Genomic DNA, 22667 nt, shown 5'->3' on the forward strand with positions numbered 1-22667 from the left:
GTGAGAATTTTGGGTCGTGACAAGTTGGTATCAGAGAACTAGGTTACTTAGGTCTCACGAGTCACGAGCAAGCTTAGTAGAGTCTGAAGGATCGGTACGGAGACGTCTGTACTTATCTGTTAGAGGCTATGAAGTTTAGGAACAATATCACTTCTTTCTTATCCTGTCGTGCTATTTTATTCTATCATCGATTATTGAACCATTCTATTCTTATTCTCTCGCAGATGGTGAGAACACGTAATACATCTACTGACGGACAAGGACCAGATCCCCCGGTGGCAACTATGACCAGGGGTAGAGTCCGAGGCAGAGGCAGAGGTAGAGGTAGAGGTAGATCTCAGTCTAAAGCTCGAGCAGCAGCACCTGTTATAGAACCTCATGTGCATCTTCAGGAGGAGGTTCCAGTTCAGACTGTACCGGTTGGACCAGTTCAGGTCCCAGAAGGATTCATAGCTACTCCAGTGCTTCAGGACGCTCTAGTCCATTTGGTAAGTCTTATGGAGGGCGTGGCCCAGAATGGTACATTTCCAGCGGCACCAGCCGTCTCACAGGCTGGGGGAAGAGCACAGACTCCCACTACTCCCACTTTGGAGCAAATGGCTCCCCAGTATTAGGCTCCAGCAGGCCCGCCGGTTAGGGTAGTTCAGCCAGTTGTTGCGACATAGGCCGGTGATAGGCCTACCATGTCTTCTGAGGCTTTATTGAGGTTGGACAAGTTTACTAAGCTCTTTTCAGTTCACTTTAGTGGTACAACTTCTGAGGACCCGCAGGATTATCTTGACCGCTGCTATGAGGTGTTGCAGAACATGGGTATAGTTGAGACTAATGTGGTCGATTTTGCAGTATTTCAGATGACGGGTTCCGCCAAGAGGTGGTGGAGAGATTATATGTTGACCAGACCAGCAGGGTTACCTGTATTGACTTGGGAGCAGTTCTCATGGCTATTTCTAGAGAAGTTCCTCCCTATCACATTGAGAGAGGATTACCGCAGGCAATTTGAGCGTCTCTAGCAGGGTAGTATGATTTTTACTCAGTACGAGACCCGCTTTGTGGATATAGCCTGTCATGCTCTCCTTTTACTTCCTACTGAGGGAGAGAGCATGAGGAGATTTGTTGATGGACTCACTCACCCTATCAGGCTTCAGATGGCCAAGGAGACTGAAAGTGATATTTTCTTTCAGGCGACTGCTAATGTTGCTAGGAGGATCGAGACGGTTCTTGCACAAGAGAGAAGGCAGGTGTATGATAAAAGACCTCGACATTCCGATAATTTTAGAGGCGCCTCATTTGGAGGCAGGGGTACTTATGGTAGGGGTCATCCTCCCAGGCCATTTTATTCAGCACTTCAGGCATCTCACGGTGCTTCAAGGAGTCATGGTCCTGTTATGCCTTACTCTGGGCAACCGACATTTAGTGCACATCCAACTCCTATCAGTGCACCACCGCTCCAGAGTCACTACAACGGTTATCCGGCTCATTCGGGTCAGCTTCAGCTTCAGCAGCCACAACAACAAGATGGGTGTTATGAGTGTGGGAACATTGGTCACATCAGGAGTTATTAACCTAGGTTGTTGAGCAACAGATCTCAGCAGGATTCTCGTGCCATCATACCGGCACCAGTTGCTCCACCGCCCGCCCGGCTAGCTAGGGGCAGGGGTCAGACAGCTAGAGGTAGAGGTCAGGTTGTTAGACGTGGAGGCCAACCAGTTAGAGGCCGTCCCATAGATGTAGCTACGAGTGGTGGGGCCCAGCCCCGATTTTATGCTTTTCCAACTAGGCCTAAGGCCGAGTCATCTGATGCCGTGATCACAGGTATTATTCCAGTTTTCCATAGAGATGCTTCCGTTTTATTTTATCCAGGATCTACTTATTCCTATGTGTCCTCCTACTTTGCTTCATATTTGGTTGTGCCTCTTGATTCTTTAAGTGCTTCTATGCACGTGTCCACACCGGTGGAGGATTCTATCGATGTTGATCATGTCTATCATTCGTGCGTGGTTACTATTGGGAGTCTTGAGACTAGCGTGAATCTTCTACTTCTTGATATTGTAGATTTTGATGTCATCTTGGGTATGGATTGGCTGTCACCTTATCATGCTATATTGGATTGTCATGCCAAAACAATGACTTTAGCTATGCCAGGGTTACCTCGATTAGAGTGGAAAGGAACTCCTGATCATTCTACCAGCAAGATTATTTCTTATATGAAGGCTCACCGTATGGTCGAGAAGGGGTGCCTAGCCTATTTGACTTATATTCGCGATTCCAGTACGGATGTTCCTTCTATGGACTCAGTACCAGTTTTTCGTGAATTTCCAGAAGTATTTCCTGCAGATTTGCCGGGGATACTACCCGATAGAGATATTGACCTCTGTATTGATTTGGCTCCGGGAACCTAGCCCATTTCTATTCCACCATACCGTATGGTCCCGTCGGAGCTAAAGGAATTGAAAGAGCAATTACAAGACTTGCTTGATCAGGGATTCATTAGACCTAGTGTCTCGCCCTGGGGTGCACCAGTGTTATTTGTAAAGAAGAAAGATGGTTCAATGCGGATGTGTATAGATTATCGGCAGTTGAACAAGAATACTATCAAGAACAAGTATCCATTGCCAAAAATTGATAACTTATTCGATCAGCTTCAGGGTGCCAAGGTATTTTCAAAGATTGATTTGAGGTATGGTTACCATCAGTTGAAGATTAGGGCATCTGATGTCCCTAAGACAGCTTTTCGGACTTGGTATGGGCATTACGATTTCCTAGTGATGTCATTTGGGCTGACAAATGCCCCAGCAACATTTATGAATTTGATGAATCGGGTATTCAAGCCCTATTTGTTGTATTCATTGATGATATCTTGATTTACTCAAGCAGGCGAGAGGAGCATGAGCAACATCTTCAGAGTATGCTTCAGACTTTGAAAAATAATTAGTTATATGCCAAATTTTCAAAATGTGAATTTTGGTTAGACTCAGTTACCTTTTGGGGGTATGTTGTATCGGTATAAGGCATAAAAGTGGATCCTAAGAAGATTGAGGTTGTTCAGAATTGGCCTAGCCCTACTTCAGCTACAGAGATCCGGAGTTTCCTGGGTTTGGCAGGTTATTATCACCGGTTTGTGGAGGGTTTTTCATCTATAGCATCTCCATTGACCAAATTAACCCAGAAAGGTGCCCCATTCAGATGGTCAGACGAGTGTGAGTTGAGTCTTTCGAAGCTCAAGACCGCTTTGACAACGGCGCCAGTATTGGTATTACCCATAGATTCAGGATCGTATACGGTATATTGTGACGCATCTCACATTGGGCTTGGTGCAGTATTAATGCAAAATGGTAAGATAATTGCATATGTGTCGCGGCAGTTGAAAGTTCACGAGAAGAATTATCATGTTCATGACTTAAAATTGGCAGCCATTGTTCATGCACTGAAGATTTGGAGGCATTACCTCTACGGTGTCTCGTGTGAGGTATTTACTGATCATCGTAGCCTTCAGTATATGTTCAAACAAAAAGATCTTAATTTGAGGGAGAGGAGATGGTTGGAGCTATTGAAAGACTATGATATCACCATTTTGTATCACCCCGGAAAGGCCAATGTGGTGGCCGATGCTTTGAGTAGAATGGATGTGAGTATGGGAAGCCTTGCGTATATCTCGATTGGTGAGAGGTCATTAGATGCAGATGTTCAGACTTTCGCCAATCAGTTTGTGAGGTTAGATGTTTCAGAGTCCAGTCGTATTATAGCTTGCACAGTCGCTCAGTTTTCTTTATATGAGCGCATCAGGGAGCGGCAGTATGATGATCTTCATATGCTTGTCCTTAAGGACACGATGCGGCACGGTGATGCCAAACATGTTGTTGTGGGGGAAGATGGAGTTCTGCGAATGCATGGTCGTATTTGTGTGCCTAATATGGATGGGCTTCGTGAATTAATTCTTGAGGAGGCACACAGTTCCAGGTATTCTATTTATCCAGGTGCCGCCAAAATATATCAAGATTTACGACAATATTATTGGTCGAGGAGAATGAAGACAGATAGTTGCATATGTAACTCGGTGTCTAAATTATCAGCAAGTCAAGTACGAGCATCAAAGACCTGGTGGTTTGCTTTAGAAGTTAGAAATTCCTGAGTGGAAGTGGGAGCGTATCACTATGGATTTTGTTCTTGTGCTTCCACGGACTCAGAGAAAGTTCAATGCAGTTTGGGTCATTATGGACAGGTTGACCAAGTCAGCACATTTCATTCTAGTAGTTGTTACCTATTCTTCAGAGCGATTAGCGGAGATTTACATCTGTGGGATTATACGCCTTCACGGTGTGCCCGTGTCTATCATATCCGATCGAGGTACGCAGTTCACCTCTCACTTCTAGAGGGTTGTACAATGTGATTTAGACACGCGGATTGAGTTGAGTACATCATTTTATCCACAGATAGACGGACAGTCAGAGCGCATTATTCAGATATTGGAAGATATGCTTCGCGCTTGTGTTATAGACTTTGGAGGTTCTTGGGATCAGTTCTTGTCACTTGTGGAGTTTTCCTATAATAACAGCTACTAGTCGAGCATTCAGATGGCTTTGTATGAAGCATTATACGGGAGGCGATGTCGTTCGCCAGTTGGCTGGTTTGAACCAGTAGAGGCTCGGTTGTTGGGTACCGATTTGGTACAGGATGCCTTGTAATGACCTGACCGGTCGTTTTGAGCATTTACACTTCGCTCGATTGTTTGAGGGCATGAGTAGCTCCTTATGATGTAATATAACTTATGCGAATCGTCAGTTTTGATTTTTAGGTTATTCGGAATTGATTTGAAAGAATGATTCTCAGCTAGAAGCTTTAAATTTGAAAGAGTTGACCAAGTTTTACTTTTTGTGAATTTGAACTCGGAACAGAGTCTTGATTTTTCCATTAGCTCTGTTTGGTGATTTCGGACTTAGGAGCGCATCCGGATTGTGATTCGGAAGTCCGTAGTTGAATTTGGCTCAAAATGGCGAAAGTTGATATTTTGAAAAGTTTGACCGAGAGTGGACTTTTTGATATCGGATTGTGATTCCGGGAATTAGAATAGCTTTGTTATGTTATTTGGGACTTGTGCGCAAAATTTGAAGTCATTCCGGATTGATTTGCTATGTTTCGGCACGAGTTATTGAATTTGAAAGTTCAAAGTTCATAGATTTTGATTTGAGGTGTGATTCATCGTTTTGATGTTGTTATGTGTGTTTTGAGGCCTCGAGTAGGTCCGTATTGTGTTATGGAACTTGTTGGTATATTCGGATGGGGTCCCGAGAGGCTCGGGTGAGTTTCGAACGAGGTTTGGATCATTTTATTGTATTTTGGATTTTTGCTAAGATTGTTTGGTTCTAGTGTGACCACACCTGCGGCTGGTTTGCGCAGGTGCGAGGGTCGCAGAATCGACGAAGGGGTCGTAGGAGCAAAAATATTGCTGGGAGCTGGGTTCCGTAGAAACAGAGATTGCTTCGCATCTGCAAAGGTGCAGATGCGGTGAGTTGAGCGCAGAAGCGACAAGTGGGCACGCACCTGCGAGTGCACAGATGCAGGTATTTTACCGTAGGTGCGAAGGCAGACCTCCAATGATTTTTCGCAGAAGCGTGTTTTTGGTCGCAAATGTGACACCGCAGGAGCGGCTAATGTGCCGCAGGTGCGAAAGTGCTGGGCAGAATGATAAATACAAGGGTTCGCGATTTTGGCTTCATTTTAACATTTCCAAGCTCGGATTGAGGCGATTCTTGGAGCAATTTTTATCTTGTTGACTGGGGTAAGTGTTCTCTACTCATTTTTGATCTTATATCACGAATTTACCTTCGTGTTTGGTAATTGGATTGTGAATTGTATAGAGGAAATTGGGGGTTTTGGCCTAAAGTTTCATAATATGAATTTTTGAGTTTTGAACATCGAATTGGAGTCAGATTTGAGTAAAACTAGTATGGTTGGACTCATAATTGAATGGGCTGTTGGATTTTGTAAATTTTGTCGGGTTGCGAGGTACGGGTCCGAATTGGGCTTTTGGCCGATTTTGGGCTTTTGATTCAAGAAGTAATCTTTTTCGATCGGGATTGGTTCCTTTAGCATTATTTGATGTATTTGAGTTGTTTTTGGTTAGTTTCGAGCCGTTCGAAGGTCGGCACGCACGGGATGGCATTTTAGAGCATCGTTTGGCTTGCTCGGTGTTGGAATTAGCTTGTTCGAGGTAAGTAACTCTTCTAATCTTAGTGCTGAGGGTATGAAATCCCAAAATACGTGTTATGTAATTTGTGTTGAGGTGACGCACATGCTAGGTGACAGGCATGTGGGCGTGCACCATGTGAATTGGGACTCTGTTATTTCCATGGCACTGAATAATGGCCCTATTTTATTGATATCCGTGTTTTCACCATGTGATAAAGTAATTGAGCTGTCAATCATGTTAGATATTATGTTTAGGCTTTATGCCGATATTGTTTGGACCCATAGTGGTCGTTTCTTACTGTCATCTCATTAATTTTATTTATATTTCGTACTCAGTCATATTCATGCATTCATACCATATCTCAGTCTCAGATATTATTTATTGACACATCATATCATTGTTGTCGGGCTAGTTTCATGATATTGTGAGCCCGTGAGTGAGACTGAAGAGATTGATGACTGAGTGAGGCCAATGACCTGAGTGAGAGTGATATTTTGGGATCGGGCTGCACACCGCAACATATTATATTGATTATATTTTATATTTGGATTGATTTGCATGCCGCAAAAATATTGTATCGGGTTGCACGCCGCAACAATATTGGATCGGGCTGCACGCCGTAGCATTATAGCGCTTGGGCTAAAGGAGCCCCTCCGGAGTCTGCACATACCCCCAATATATATATATATATATATATATATATATATATATATATATATATATATATATATATATATATATATATATATATATATATATATATATATATATATATATATATATATATATATATATATATATATGTGTGTGTGTGTGTGTGTGTGTGTGTGTGTGTGTGTGTGTGTGTGTGTTATGGTCATATATAGATCGAGCTGCACACCGCAGCAGGTATTGTACAACGCTGAGTGATTGAGTGTGCTGAGCATTGAGCATAGTGAGAGAGAATGCGAGACAGTGAGATTGAGTACTCTGAGAGTGTGAGTACATGAGCTCATCATTTAGATGCATTGCATTTGACATGCGTACTTGAGATACATGCATAGAGATGCATTTCCTTCTGCTACCCGATGTTGGTGACATTTATGATTTTACATGTATCTTGACATGTAGTCATAGAGACGAACTTTCCTCATGCTATCTGAAAATGAAACATCTTACTTATTATTGAAAGAAGTTTTGGGAAAAAATCACAGTTTTCAAACTTACTCGTATTTTGGCATTTTCGGTAAAAGATTTGCGTTTTTACTGAGATACTTGAAAAGAAATGTCTATTTTTCTAGAACTGTGAACGAACTGAGCATTTTATTTCAGAGACACCTCTTTTATTACTTGTACTATGCTATTATGAACTGTTGTGGAATATTGGTGTTGGACCCGACCTTCGTGTTAGCTCGTCACTACTTTCAACCTAAGGTTAGGTTTGTTACTTATTGAGTACATGGGATTGGTTGTACTCATACTATACTTCTGCACCTTGCGTGCAGATGTTGGCTGCTGATGTTGCTGTGTTCGATGGGAGCTGGATTGAAGATGTACCTACGTCCTGGCTGTAGCTGCCTCTTGTTCGTGGTAGCTTTAGATCTGTAAAACTCTGTTTATGTACTATTCAAACAGACTATGTATTTATTTCATTTCCACTTTATAAATTCTATTCTTAGAAGCTCATGATTTGTACTACCAGTTCTTGGGGAATGTATAAGATTAAGATTTTTCTTTATTTAAATTGCTTTAATAATTGTTATCGGAATTGGATATTTGATAATTGGCTTACCTAGCGGGTTGGGTTAGGTGCCATCACGACTAGTCGGATTTTGGGTCGTGACATGCCTTGGATAAGGTCAAGATTATTCAGGATCGACTTCGCACAGCTCAGTCTAGGCAAAAGAGTTATGTCGACCGTAAAGTTCGTGATATTGCATTCATGGCAGGAGAAAGAGTATTGCTCCGGGTTTCACCTATGAAAGGTGTAATGAGATTCGGAAAGAAGGGCAAGTTGAGCCCTAGGTATATCGGACCCTTTGAAATTCTTGAACGGGTGGGTGAAGTAGCCTACAGGCTTGCACTATCACCTAGTTTATCAGCAGTTTATCCGGTGTTACATGTGTCTATGCTCTAGAAATATCATGGTGATCTGTCTCATGTATTAGATTTCAGCTCAGTCCAATTGGACAAAGATTTGATTTATGAGGAGGAGCTGGTAGCTATTCTAGGTCAGCTGGTCCGACAATTGAGGTCTAAGAGTTATCCTTCAGTTCGGGTTCAATGGAGAGGTCAGCCAGTAGAAGCATCTACCTGGGAGTCCGAGTCGGACATGCAGAGATATCCACACCTTTTCACCAGCTCAGGTAATTTTCTAATTCCGTTTGAGGACGAACGTTTGTTTTAGAGGTGGAGAATGTGATGACCCAAAATATCATATTTAATTTAAACATTCATTTATGTGTTCTAAGACCTCAAAAAGTACTATTTATCATTCCTCGACTTGCGTGCACAGTCCGTATAATTTTTGGGAAAGTTTTTATGTAAAACATTAATTAAAATGTGAAATAGTGCTTCAAAACTCATCCAAGTTGACTTTGGTCAACATTTTGAGCAAATGAACTCGGATCAGTATTTTAACAACTCCGGTAGGTTCATATCGTGATTTGGGACTTGGGCGTATGCCCAGAATTAAATTCGGAGGTTCGTAGCTCAAATTATTGCCATTTAACGAAAACTAGAAATCTAAAGGCTAAAAAATTCTAAAGTTTGACCGCGGAGTTGACTTTATTGATATCAAGGCCGGAATCCAATTTTGAAAATTGAAATAGGTCCGTTATGTCATTTATGACTTGTGTGCAAAATTTGAGGTCAATCGAACTTGATTTGATAGGTTTCGGCGTTGAATGTAGAAGTTCAAAGTTCTTAGTTTTATTAAGCTTGCATTGGGGGTATAATTCATAGTTTTAGCGTTGTTTGATGTGATTTGAGGTTTTGACTAAGTTCGTATAATGTTTTAGGACTGGTTGGTGTATTTAGTTGAGGTCCCAGGGGGCTCTGGTGAGTTTCAGAAGGTTAACGGATCGAAATTTGGACTTAAACTGTTGCTGGAAATTTTAGTCTTTTGGTGCAATTGCACCTGCAGAATTTAGCTCGCAGGTTTGGGCTGAGGTCGAGGTCAAGGTCGCGACCAGGCATGGGTCGAGGTCGAGGTCGCGACCAGGCATGGGCCGAGGTCAAGTTTGCGACCAGGCATGGGCCGAGGTCGAGGTCGTGACCAGGCATGGGCCGATGTCGCGACCAGGCATGGGCCGAGGTCGAGGTCGCGACCAAGCATGGGTCGAGGTCGAGGTCGCGACCAAGCATGGGCCGAGGTTGAGGTCGAAGAAGCGAGCAGTTGAGGCCGAGGTCGCGACCAGACATGAGTTGAGGCCAAGGTTGCAGTAGCGATTAGACATGAGTTGAGGCCGAGGTCGAAGAAGCGAAAAGCCCTGGACAGAACATATAAATTCGGGGGTTGACCATATTTACCCATTTTTGGATTTTAAGAGCTCGGGTGAGGCAATTTTCAGGAGATTTTTCAAGGAAAACATTGGAGTAAGTGTTCCTTATCCTATATTGATTATAATTCATGATTCCATACTCATTTACATCATGAATCCGTGAATTTATGGAAGAAAAATCAGATTTATATTTATAAAATCTTTCAAAAACGAAATCTAAGATTTGAAGGTCCATTTGACATCGGAATTTGATAATTTTTATATAGTTGAACTCGTATCAGAACGGGTGTTCGTATTTTGTAAGTTTTTTCGGGATTCGAGATGCGGGTCCTACTGTCAATATTTTTTAAAATAAATTTCGGATTTTAATCCAGAAAATTAATAAATTCATATGGAATTATTTTCTATGATTCGTGTTGAGTATATTGAATTGTTTGTGACTAGATTTGAAGCTTTCGGACACGAATTCGCGAGGAAAAGGTGTATTGAAATCTTGAAATTTGGTTTTGAAGCGAGGTGAGTGTCGTGGTTAACCTTGACTTGAGGGAATAGAACCCTTGAATTATTTGTTACGTTAATTTCATGTGTAACAACGTATAGGCGAGGTGACGAGTGCCTATACGTTGTCAAATTGATTATTTGCCTATTTATCAGAAAAATTATAAATTAATTTAAATCATGAATTAATTATTATATTAATTATTTCTCTCATATTCCTTGTCCAATATTATGTCTTGAATTCATGCTATAATTGCTGCATGCTTATTTGACTTATGTGTCTCAATTGCTACTTGACATTTAGCATATTAAATATTAAATTGCCTATTTTTTCCCTGATTTTCACAATTAATTGCTACATGTCATTATTTGTTTCATAAATAAATTATAATTATTGTATGCCTTGTTTCTTAATAATTTCTTATTGAACGTGGTATTTATTGTAGTATTTTTATTACATTTAAGAGTTGTTAAATTATATTGCTGGAGCGGGTTGCACGCCGCAACAGAAATAAAAATGAATATATTGGGGGATCGGGTTGCACGTCGCAACAGATTTATTTAAAGTTTATATTGTTGGAGCGGGTTGCACGCTGCAACGGAATTTAATTGAAAAGTTATATTATTGGATCGGGTTGCACGCCGCAACGAAAATAAATTGGGGGATTATGACTGTTGAATTGACTTCAATTATTGATATTATTTACCGGTCTTACTTCTATTCCTGTTATTGTTATTATTACTGCGTACATGTTAATGCAAGTGACCTGTCTTAGCCTCGTCACTACTTCGTCGAGGTTAGGCTCGAAACTTACTGAGTACATGGGGTCGGTTGTACTCGTACAACACTCTTCACTTCTTGTGCAGATACCAGAGTTGGTTCCAGCGGCGTACAATAGATTTGCTCGGATTCAGCTATCCACAGGAGACTTGAGGTATAACTGCATGACGTTCGTAGTTCTGAAGTCCCCTTCCACTTTATCGTAGCTGTATATTTCTCTCAAACAGCTTCATTTTATTCAGACCTTTATTTGTATTATTCTAATAGCTCGTGCACTTGTGACACCAGATTCGGGGATGTATTTGGATAATTCGTTTGTTATGGTCTTCCGCACTTTATTTCAGTAATGGATTTCTATTTAATTTAATTTATTTAGAAATGGCTAAGATTATTCTAACGTTGGCTTGCCTAGCAAGTGAAATGTTAGGCGCCATCACGGTCCCGAAGGTGGAAATTTCGGGTCGTGACAGTCCTTTACTTCATGTGTGTAGTGTAAATGTTAAGGACATAATGTCCTTAACTTATAAATACACATTCTGTTGTTAAACTTTAGGACCTCATGTCCTTAACTTCATATGTGTAGTGTAAATATTAAGTACACGGTGTTCTTAACTTTATGTGTGCAATGTAAATATTAAGGACATATTGTCCTTAACTTTATGAGTGTTGTGTAAATATTAAGGACATGGTGTCCTTAACTTCATGAATGCCGTGTAAATATTAAGGACAAAGTGTCCTGTATTTGTACCTTCCGTTGTTAAACTTTAGGACATCATATCCTTAACTTCATATGTGCAGTGTAAATGTTAAGGACATGCGTTCTTAACTTCATATGTGCCGTGTAAATGTTAAGGACACCACGTCCTTAATATTTACACAACACTCATGAAGAAAGAGTAAAATATCTTTTCGTATTAATTTTAATAGAGTAGTGGCTATTTTTGCTCACCATTAAAAATACTGGATAAAAACTAAATACCATGTTAAAAAGTGGCTATCCCACGCCATTTCTAACCTAGTCCATCCCATGAAGTCCAATGGGTTTCTGTGCTCTTTATGTATGTCTCCCAAGAGAGGCCCAGCAAATAGTCTGGAATCAAGCCCAACAAATTCAAGAACACTATTACATGTCGTCTTGGCCCAAAATTCTCAGATCATCATCATTGCAACGCCGCGCTTTATCTCCTCTTCTGCAACTCTCTCTCTCTCTCTCTCTCTCTCTCTCTCTCTCAGTCGCACTAACTCCATGGGCTCAGCTTCTGCACTCTCTCTATGCTCTCACTCAACGGTAAACCCATTCTCTACCTTCTACCTCATCCATTTACTATAAATAAACTAAATTCTCAAACAAAAATTAAAATCTAATTTCCCCTCTCTTTTTTTGTGGTAAATTTTAGGTGAATTTTGAATTTCATCGGAGAAAACTAGGGTTTGGAAGGGACCAAGCATTGAACAGCTCGTACAGCAGCTACGTTTTGCTTCCTATATCGCCGTCACTGTATTTTAGTAGTAGTTGTAGTAGAAGTAAATGCTTGCAATTGAAACGGGTAATTGTTCGAGCTTCCTCGTCTAGTAGTACCGGTTCGAGACGTTCGTCGAGTTCTCGGAGAGTTTACAAGGAATCACAAGCTCAAGCGCCAACATTACCTGTTGATCAAATTGCTTCTTTTGTTGTGCCCGCCGGTGCTTTTGTGGTTATCTCTTTTGGTATTCACATTTTGCCTTCTTTTTATCTTTTTTTGTACTGGATTTAGTGTTTGCTAATCTTTTACGAAGACTACTGGATTGAAGCGGAATGGATATAGAAGATGAGTTTTTACACTCAGTGTAGATTTTTGATCAGGTATAGTAATATTTCATGAATAGAAGCATCCAGAGGATCCAGAAACTGATAACAAAAGAGATAAATCTCCCTGCAAAACATACAACCATATCCACCGAAATACTCATGGAGCTTAGAAAATCAAGAAATAAAATAGGATTATCTACATCAAAATGGTTCCCTCAAACAAAATATTTAAGCAAACATCTTTTACGTCAACTATCAATGTAGTTTAACCTGTGATTGTAGGTTACTTACCTTTTTACCAATTAATATTTTGCGTAGAGATTTGCTTGGATAATCTAATAAGTGACCTGGTTGTATAAATATCTTTTAATCCATCAATTTAACGAACTTAAACTCTTTACACGAGTAGTTTGCGTTTTGTGTACTTTTAGCTTTAGTTAATACTAGTAAGTATACCAAGAATCACAATTCAAAGAAGTTTACATATAGGTCATTAAGATGAGATGTATCTATTGTTTCTGAGAGTATGAATATCTTTTAACTTAATTTTTTAATAGGGTCTCTCTCTCACTGCCTTTTACTTTCAATCTAACTTTTACACCTTACAACTTTGTTGAAATACTGTCGGTGTAGCGGATGCCGTAATGAGAATTGAGAAGAATTGGAAAAAATTTCAAAGGAAGATTGCTATTGGATTTTTGAAGCAGGATTAAAAATAATAAGCTCAAGTGTATGTTTTCCATTGTTTAGGTGTTTATTATTGTCTTTTTATGTTCTGTTTAATTTCTTGAGATCACAATTCCATCTTTTCGCATCAGCTTAAACTCAATATCAATGTACCTTATAACTTTTGCAAACTAAATAAAATTTGCTCGTTGTTGTTCTTGCATTCTTGCTTTTTTCCTCTTCGCCATGCCAAATTAGTGGTCTAGGAAAGGCTTTAATATTTAGGGTAGGGGGAAAATGTAAATGGTGTTCCAATTTAGGCAGATGCTGGAGATTGGCACTAGTCAAGGAAATAAGTGCAAACTTTTGAGACTAGGGTTCAAATCTCAGCAGAGACAACACTGAGTGATTTCTTCCAATCTGGCTATGCCTTAGTGGATAGAGTTACTCAGTACATGTGCTGATAGAAGGTGATAGGTACCCAATTGAATAGTCGGTGTGTGCACAAGCTAGCCCAAACACCATCATTATCCCAGTGAAATCTTTACCATTCTCCCAAAAGAAAAAACAATCAATGAATGCTTGAATAGGTCAGGCTTCATGCGGTATCCAAAAAGAAAGGAAGGCTTTCATGAGGTCTTGTGAGAAACTTTTCTACTTAATAATGAAGTTTCAAATTATCTGAGTGCTTGGCACTATGGTCAGACTCAGTAGTTCACCTATGAAGCTAAAGTCTTTAAAGCAGTACATCCTGCGGTAAATCACCCTCTTTTTATTAAGTTGTTTATGATTAAGATTTAAGAAAATAAGTGAACAGAAAAGAGCTTGTAATTGTCTTCGCATTTAGGCTCACATTTAGAACTTAGAAGTGCAGCACGTGTGTTCAAACTCAAACTTACAGTCATTAATTCCAGTTAGCTCGTTTTTGGTGTCCCAGCTTCTATTTTTGGTGTCTATGGCTAGAAAGGAATAGCAGATGCTTCGAAGGAAACTCTTCTTCTATTCATGCTTTGAAGTATTGATGCCTTACAATACTTTTTGCTGGAGTAAACATCACACTGTAAATGTTTTTGATCAGCTTTTTGACTTTATTAGCTCTTTAGAAGGCATATAGGATGATCACTGTTTCAGGAGCTATTGCTTCTTTTTTTCTATTCTTTTACTTGCAATTCTCAGCATCTACTGGGTGCATTTTTAATTAATACATCTTACTTGATCAAAAAAATTCCAGTTAGCTTGTTACAGCAAAATAGGATTGCCGTTTTCATTTTTTAGGACTTTGTATCATTTTAAATGTTTCAGTGCATTTATTCCCATGAATGGATTGTGTACTTTGACATTTTGACCTACCTCTTATTTAGTTGGCAATCTGTTGCAACCATTTAATTGTTTCTTTTTCTTAATTATCTAATATGGGTTAGCCATTGGAAAATGTATATCCCCTCTAAGTCAGCGATTTCTCTTACAGCTTTTGAGGAATAGATGATGCAACAGCTTCACTAATTCATTCTTTGAACTAACTCTTTTCTTGTAATGAGGCTTGCTCAAGATGACCTTTAAGTCTGGTTGTCATCTTTTAGTTGTCAACTATAGTTTTATTCTTGATGGGATTGCCGTTAGTTCAAAAAAATTCCAGTTAGCTCGTTACAGCGAAATAGGATTGCCGTTTTCATTTTTTAGCACTTTGTATCATTTTAAATATTTCGGTGCGTTTATTCCCATGAATGGATTGTGTACTTTGACATTTTGACCCGCCTCTTATTTAGTTGGCAATCTGTTGCAGTCATTTAATTGTTTCTTTTTCTTAATTATCTAATATAGGTTAGCCATTGGAAAATGTATATCCCCTCTAAGTCAGCGATTTCTCTTACAGCTTTTGAGGAATAGATGATGCAACAGCTTCATTAATTCATTCCTTGAACTAACTCTTTTGTTATAATGAGGCTTGCTCAAGATGACCTTAAGTCTGGTTGTCATCTTTTAGTTGTCAACTTTAGTTCTATTCTTGACGGACATGTCGTGTGTGATGACTTGTCCCACATTTTATGCAGTCTTCATTTGACTGTCTCCTGAAAGTCAAGAGAATCAGGAAGGGGAGTATTCTTCTTAATTATGTAATTGCTAGAAATTAATAGAACTTTTAAATTTTGTTAAAGCTATTAGAGAAAGCGTCTTTATTTATCTTTATATCTACACATGTCCCCTCACTTGCGGGACTAGCTCTTTTCCAAGAGCCAAGTACATGAAAATTCATTGTGATACAAGTGGTGGTGAAACTTGAACTCAGGACCTTTGCCTGCTCTAATATAATGTTGAACCATATAATCACTTCATCTATAGTCCATACCCTCAATAATGTGGAATTCTTACCAGAATCATTAGTAATTGTGAAAAATATTCTTAATGATAATGTCATAATATTTTAAGAATTCCAAAAGCTAGAAAATCTAATGTAATGTAGGCTAAACATCCTATATAAGGAGCCATGTTGTGTTCTGTTAAGAATTATTTTTTCCAAAGATTTCTTCTTTTTCCCTTTTCAAGTGTTACATATCTTAGCAAGGGCTTAAATAATTTCTGCCTATCGACGTGTCGCAGTATACGGCCAGCCCGACCGACATTCCTTTTTTTTTTGTGTGTGTTTTACTAATCGTGCCTCTTTCTTATTGATCCTTCTGGTGTCACTTTCTTTTTGATAGCTGTTCTGGTGTTATCGTGTCTTTCTGATGGCACCACAACTTTTCTAGTACTTTATAGGTTACTATTTAGTGCCAGTTCGAGTTGCATCATTGATGTCCTAGAGATTTACCTGACCTTATTTCTTTTTCGTAGACAGTAATTCCTTGTCATGCGTGCTGCAAGAAGCACTTTCTTTCGCTATGCAATTACTAGTAACTTTTCAGGAGAAAAAAATTCCACCACTGCCTTCTCATTTTGGTGATCGTTTTCTACTGACAGGACATTCAGCAACTATTTCCTCCAGTGACTTTTTGGTATTTCTTCTTGAGAAATATCAAGTTATTTCACCATTTTGAATTTGAAGAGGCATGTTTAAGTCGAGAGAATCGTTTAAAATATTGTTAATTTTTTTAGTGATTATGTTATTCTTGAAAGTCAAGTGAATCAATACTAATATTGTCTAAGATTTTCTTAATCATTATGTTATATTAATTAGAATCCTAAAGTTAGTAAACTTCCTTCTTAATGTTTTTTATGGTTTAAACTTCCTAAATCTTACTTAATATACCTCAACACATTTAGATAAGGAGTTCTCTTATATGCGGTTAACCTTTGATTTCAAAAAGAGTTTATTTCTCCTTTTTTTACACCGTCTCCGAGGGTTTACTGGAAATAACCTCCCTATCTTCATAAGGTAGGGGTAAGGTCTGCGTACATACTATTCTCCCCAGATCCCACTTGTGGGATTACGATGGGTTTGTTGTTGTTGTTGTTGTTTTTTACACTGTCAAATTCTTATAAACAATTCATCAAGCACTTATTTTATTGCTTCTAATTAATTCTAGCTTTTAGAGTTTTTTACATTCTCAACTTTATCAAAAAAGAGGTCTACATTCCCAAGAGCTCTTTCTACAACAACAATAACAACAAACCCAATCTAATCCCACAAGTGGGGTTTGGGGAGGTTAGTGTGTACTCAGACCGTACCTCTTCTTCAAAAAAGAATTGATGAAGCTGCTTAACTCTGCATCTTCAGAAAGAATAAAGTTCTTAGTTCTACCACATTGTTTCACTGGTTCCACCATTGACTATAGGCCCTTGCCATCTTCTATAGCTACTCCTTTCTCTTTGTACTTGTTACAAGTAGTATCCTTTGATTCCTTTCTACTTTAGCCGGTGATTTCTTTTCTGGAGGTTGAGTCCTTGTATGAACTTCGCAGTTTGACTGAAGAATATTTCTACCTATAACTGTGACCAGAAATAGTAATCTTAAATAAAAGGAAGATTATCTATATTGTGCTAATCTATGTGTTCAGTTGACAGTTTTGTGGAAGCTGGTGGAGAAAATTCTTTTACCCAAACCAGCCAAGACTTCATCAGAAGAAAGCAAATTTACTCAAGGAGTAAATTGGTTCGTCGTTCCTGGGACAAACTTGTTACCTGGTTTTGGTGAAAAGATTGAAAGAGAATCCAAGCTAAGGCTTAATGAGTTTGCTAAAGAGCTTAGATCTTTCAGCATTGTTGACATGTCAGGTAAAATTGCACTCAGTTGCTGACTCAGCTGCTTCACATATTAAAATTGGTGTTCAAACTATGCTAAGTGCTGTCATAAATAGATATCTACTTTTTTTTTGAAAAGCTTAGATCAGGAACTTTAATTGTTTATGGTTTTCAGGAAAGTGATGATGCCTGAAAAAGATTTGCCTAAACTTGTTAATTTTTAGCACCCACCCCACCCCTCAAAAGAAAACAACAAATACCAAAGATGTTGTGTTTTCTACCTTGCTTTGTGATAAAACATGTTTTGCTTACTGATAGTGTCTTAAGAAAATATCCTAGACTTGTTGCAATTTTACGTCCCCCCAACACACACACCCAACCCCAAGCCCCCAAGCTCAAGACACCATGTTCAAATCTTTGCTGCATTTTCCTTGTTTTGTGACTAGGCATGGTTTACTTACTGATTATGGAATTATAATTTTCAAGTCGCAAGGTGCTTGGTTGAACATTTTTGTGTTTGGCAGGTCGAAACTTTGGAAATGACGGGCTAATTTTCCTAGCAGAGAGTTTAGCGTATAATAAGGTAATGTATTTTTTGCCTCTCTCTCTTTTTACCCCCTCTTCCTCCATCCTTTATCGGTATAGAGTTTGACATTATTAGTACAAGACGTTTCACCATGGTCTGTCTTGTTAATCTAAGAGGATGATTGTAATGTAGACAAGTAACAACGAAAACCTTATTATTATTCGTTGAATAATTTTTTTGAACAAGCTTGGTTTCTTACCAACATACGCTGCCTTTCCTTGCGTGTTATTTCCAGACAGCAGAGGAAGTGAATTTTGCTGCTAATGGAATAACTGCCGAAGGATTGAAGGCCTTTGATGGAATCTTGCAATCAAATATTGCACTAAAGACTCTTAACCTATCTGGAAATGCTATTGGAGATGAAGGAGCCAAGGTAATGCACAGATAGTATAGGTGGAATTTTAAAGCATTAAATTCTTGCAAGACAGATGGCTACTAAGCTGATCTTAACTTTTCCTGTACACTTGCTTGACTATCGTTCCAATTTAACATGCATATTTGCACCTAGGGGTGGCAAAATATTATCCACTAAAAAATGGGTTGGATAATGAACTTTTTAAAAATGGGTCAAATATGGATAAGAACCATATTATCCATTTAGAAAATGGATAACCAATGGGTAATCAATGGATAACTAATGAGTTTAACTTTTACATTTGTAAAGTCTCAAATTGGGGTTCCTCAAGTTTGGAACACTAGGAATTCTCTCAAAAGTGTTCATATTCAAGAAGTCATGGATAATATGGTTATCCATATTATCCGTCGGTTAACCCGTTTTTTATCCGTATTAAACATGGGTCGGGTCGGATAATTTATCCGTTTTTCATTACCCGTTTCGACCCGAACCATATCCAATCCGACCCGCCCGTTTGCCACTCCTGTTTGCACCCATATTTTCTATTGTACTTCTTATGTGTCTCTAGGCACTTCAGGATCAACATGAATATTTGGTATTTATGGTTGTGCATATGTTACCATATATCGTGTTAGTCTGAGTCAGAGTTTTTTGCATTCCCTGAGTTTGTTGGTCTTAAGGAAAAGCATCAAACTGAGGCCGTTAGCAGATTTGTTTCTCTCAAGTCCAGAAATTTCATGCTTAGAAGCTGCTAATTGGTTATCTGAAGCAGTTTTCGTTTCTCTAATTATTACTTTATGCAAACAACTTGTTAGAGAATATATCAGTTAACCCGCAAGTCTTTCTCTTCCAGATTGTCATTCATGAGCTGTTCAATTGTAATATTCTGAAGTTCATTAATAAAAATTTACATTCACAGTGTCTATGTGATATACTGGCAAACAACTCTGGTATTCAAAAGCTCCAGCTAAACAGCACCGGCCTAGGAGATGAGGTTAGCATATGCTTTTAGTATTTAAAGTCCAGTTGCTATATATTTTCTGCTTTAAGATCAATTATCGCTAAAAATGTTTTTGGCAATGGTTTATCTGGACTTTGCAGGGAGCGAAAGCTATTGGTGAAATGCTGAAAAAAAATTCAACTTTGCGTGTAGTTGAACTAAACAATAATCAGATTGACTATTCTGTATGTTTCTTTAAGCAGAACTTGTAATTTGTATTGTTCTAATTTTTTACTATCTCTATTTCTGAAGGAAAACCTGTTTGATTTGAATATGGAGATAGGGATTTTCAGGTCTTGCTGGATCACTTCTTGAGAATAAAAGTTTACAATCGTTACATCTCAAGTGAGCAAAATTTCTTCCGCTATGTTTTTGTCTTTGCTTGTCCATTTGTCATATGTCCAATTTTAGCAGTTTCCTATTTGTTTTTGGGTTATGGGGGGTGGGATGAGGGATTTGAATTGTGAAGACACATTAACTTTTGTTATTTTTTTTAATTTTCCCTTATATCCTTCAATTTATGTGCTTCAATTTACTGTTCAGTGGCAACTATGGTGGTGCGTTAGGGGCTGCAGCTTTGGCTAAAGGCCTGGAGGGCAATAAATCTTTGAGGGTACGTTTCTGATCAATTCCTCCGTCCCACACGCACCTCCTTACCCTTTTCAGTTTCTTTTTTTTCTTTTGACCTGGCAAATTATTGAGCTTCTCGTAACCTTGATATCTTGCTTCTGTCTCCTTGGACAATTTGTTGGTATTTTGTGAATTTTACTCTCTGCTCTCATGTTTCAATTTGATCGCTTAGAAGAGCTGTTTTCAAAATTTTCAATAGCTACCATTTAATTTTCTCTGTGACTGCTGACACTAGGATAGCATGCTAATGCGCTTAATGTCATTAAAGAAACTTTCTCTGTTTACCTATGGGAGCACTATATATCCTAAAAACCCTTATTTCTTCAACTATGCTTGAAATGTTTCTGTATGTGCAGGAACTTTATTTGCAAGGGAACTCTATTGGTGATGAAGGAGTACGGGCATTAATTTCTGGCCTATCTTCGCGTAAAGGTTTGCTTATGATGTATAATTAACCATTCTTTACCATATTCGTGTTGTGTCTTGTGCATATTTGTGGAGTTACATGCGTCACCATTATATGTCTGCAGGGAAACTTGTCTTACTTGACATGGCCAACAACTCAATTACTGCTAGAGGTGCATTTCACGTAGCAGAATATGCCAAAAAAAGCAAAAGCTTACTATGGTTGAACCTCTATATGAATGACATCAAAGATGAGGTAATTGAATCATTTAGAACTTTCACATGTTCTTTTGGGGAAGGTTAACGGTTGATTGATAGAGAAAAACATGAAGAGTATGACTTGGTTGGAGCTGAATGTGATAGTTGTTCATTATTGAAAGCAGAGCATAGGGTTAGATCGCGTGGTCGAGAAAAAACTTAATGGTTCCAAACATTAAAGAAGATAATTTCCGACTGGGTTTTATCACGTTGGGATAGCCAAAAGAAAATTAGAAGGCTTGCTTGGCCCATGGTAGTAACTGGAAGATGTTGAATGAACTAAGGTTTTTTTTATTTTTATGTGAGCGGGTCCGGACTTCAATCTCGATATGCATTGACTTTTCCTTTTTTCCTCCCCAATTGATATCCGTCAGGGAGCTGAAAAAATTGCAGAAGCTTTGAAGGAGAACCGCTCAATAACTAACATAGATCTAGTAAGCTGTTGTTTCTTTTCTATTTTATTTAATATTTCTTGTTTGTTCAGGGAGGAGGTTGTTGTTTCTTAGTCAAGCATTATTTTCATAGTGGTATTTGCATACCTTTGATGACTGAAGTTCTGTGAAAATTTTACAGGGGGGCAATGACATACATTCTAAGGGTATCAGTGCCTTAGCAGAAGTCCTGAAAGATAATTCTGTCATTACCTCAGTGAGTTTCATCAAAATGTTTCCTTTTACTGATGTCTCGAAAAAGAGATACTTAAAATTTCTTACACACAGTTAGAGCTTGGTTACAACCCCATTGGACCAGAGGGGGCGAAGGCATTAGCAGAGGTCCTCAAGTTTCATGGAAATGTGAAAGATCTCATGCTTGGTTGGTGTCAGGTAATTGATGGATTGTTTCATATAAGCTCTCTTTATTCAACTCTTTTGGCATGCTTACCTAATTTTATTACAGATTGGAGCCAAAGGTGCGGAGGAAATTGCTGACATGTTAAAGTACAATAGTACCATCTCTACTCTAGACTTGCGAGCCAATGGACTTAGAGACGAGGTTTTAATTAGTAGTTTATAGTTCATTCATCCTGCGGCAATCTTCAATTTCCCTCGAAGTACAATAACTATCTCCTTTTCAGGGTGCAATCTGCCTTGCTCGGAGTTTAAAGGTGGTCAATGAAGCTTTGACAACACTCAATTTAGGGTTCAATGAAATTAGAGTATGTAACTCCTTTTTAGTACAGCCTCCTGTCTCGATAAACTTTAGCTTCTTGCAAACTTAGTCTCTCGTGTGCACAGGATGAAGGAGCTTTCTCCATCGCTCAAGCACTGAAGGCAAATGAAGATGTAAGACTCACATCCATAAATCTTACCAGCAACTTCCTCACCAAACTAGGGCAGGTATCTTCGTATGACACCCTATTTTATTCTCATCTTCAGCTGTTTTACACAATTTTTAGATCCTCACAACATCTGGATGGATTTCCAAATTTCAGACAGCTCTCACAGATGCAAGAGACCATGTGTTTGAGATGACTGAGAAGGAGCTTGCTGTTATGTTCTAAAATACTACACTCCTTTGATCAAATATATTTTTCTCCTACTTTCTATTCTTGAGGTTGGGGCATGGGTGCATTGGAGGATTTTGTCAGTCTTTTTTTCTTTTTAGGGAATAGAATCACAGCCCACCATGATATTCTTTCCACTTGTGTGGATCAAGAGTCACCCTTAGTTCCCTTTTGTGTCTGAATTCTTGAGTGGTGGGTAAGGGTGGGAATTTTGGTATTGAGCTATGTACTGATATTGTCAAAGAATTCTTCTTTTAGTCTTCTCATTTGATAATGTAAGTGGCATGTATACGACAATTCTTCAATAATAATTGTTAGGTTATTGTAATACATAACAGATTCAACGA

General features: G+C 38.8%; 1 protein-coding gene across 1 annotated transcript; it reads left to right on the forward strand.

The window, feature by feature from the left end:
- Positions 1 to 12110: 12110 nt before the first annotated feature.
- On the forward strand, positions 12111 to 22667 carry LOC107818594 (uncharacterized). The gene is made up of 18 exons (XM_075248005.1): positions 12111 to 12236; positions 12346 to 12655; positions 17406 to 17615; positions 18107 to 18165; positions 18404 to 18541; positions 19443 to 19517; positions 19625 to 19708; positions 19807 to 19868; positions 20067 to 20136; positions 20510 to 20585; positions 20684 to 20814; positions 21191 to 21250; positions 21390 to 21464; positions 21536 to 21640; positions 21714 to 21809; positions 21892 to 21972; positions 22052 to 22153; positions 22249 to 22667. Exons 1-18 carry the CDS (start codon positions 12195 to 12197, stop codon positions 22315 to 22317), a joined length of 1845 nt encoding a protein of 614 aa, XP_075104106.1. The 5' UTR covers positions 12111 to 12194; the 3' UTR covers positions 22318 to 22667.

This window comes from Nicotiana tabacum, chromosome 24 (assembly GCF_000715075.1).
Source record: "Nicotiana tabacum cultivar K326 chromosome 24, ASM71507v2, whole genome shotgun sequence".
Taxonomy (NCBI): Eukaryota; Viridiplantae; Streptophyta; class Magnoliopsida; order Solanales; family Solanaceae; genus Nicotiana; species Nicotiana tabacum.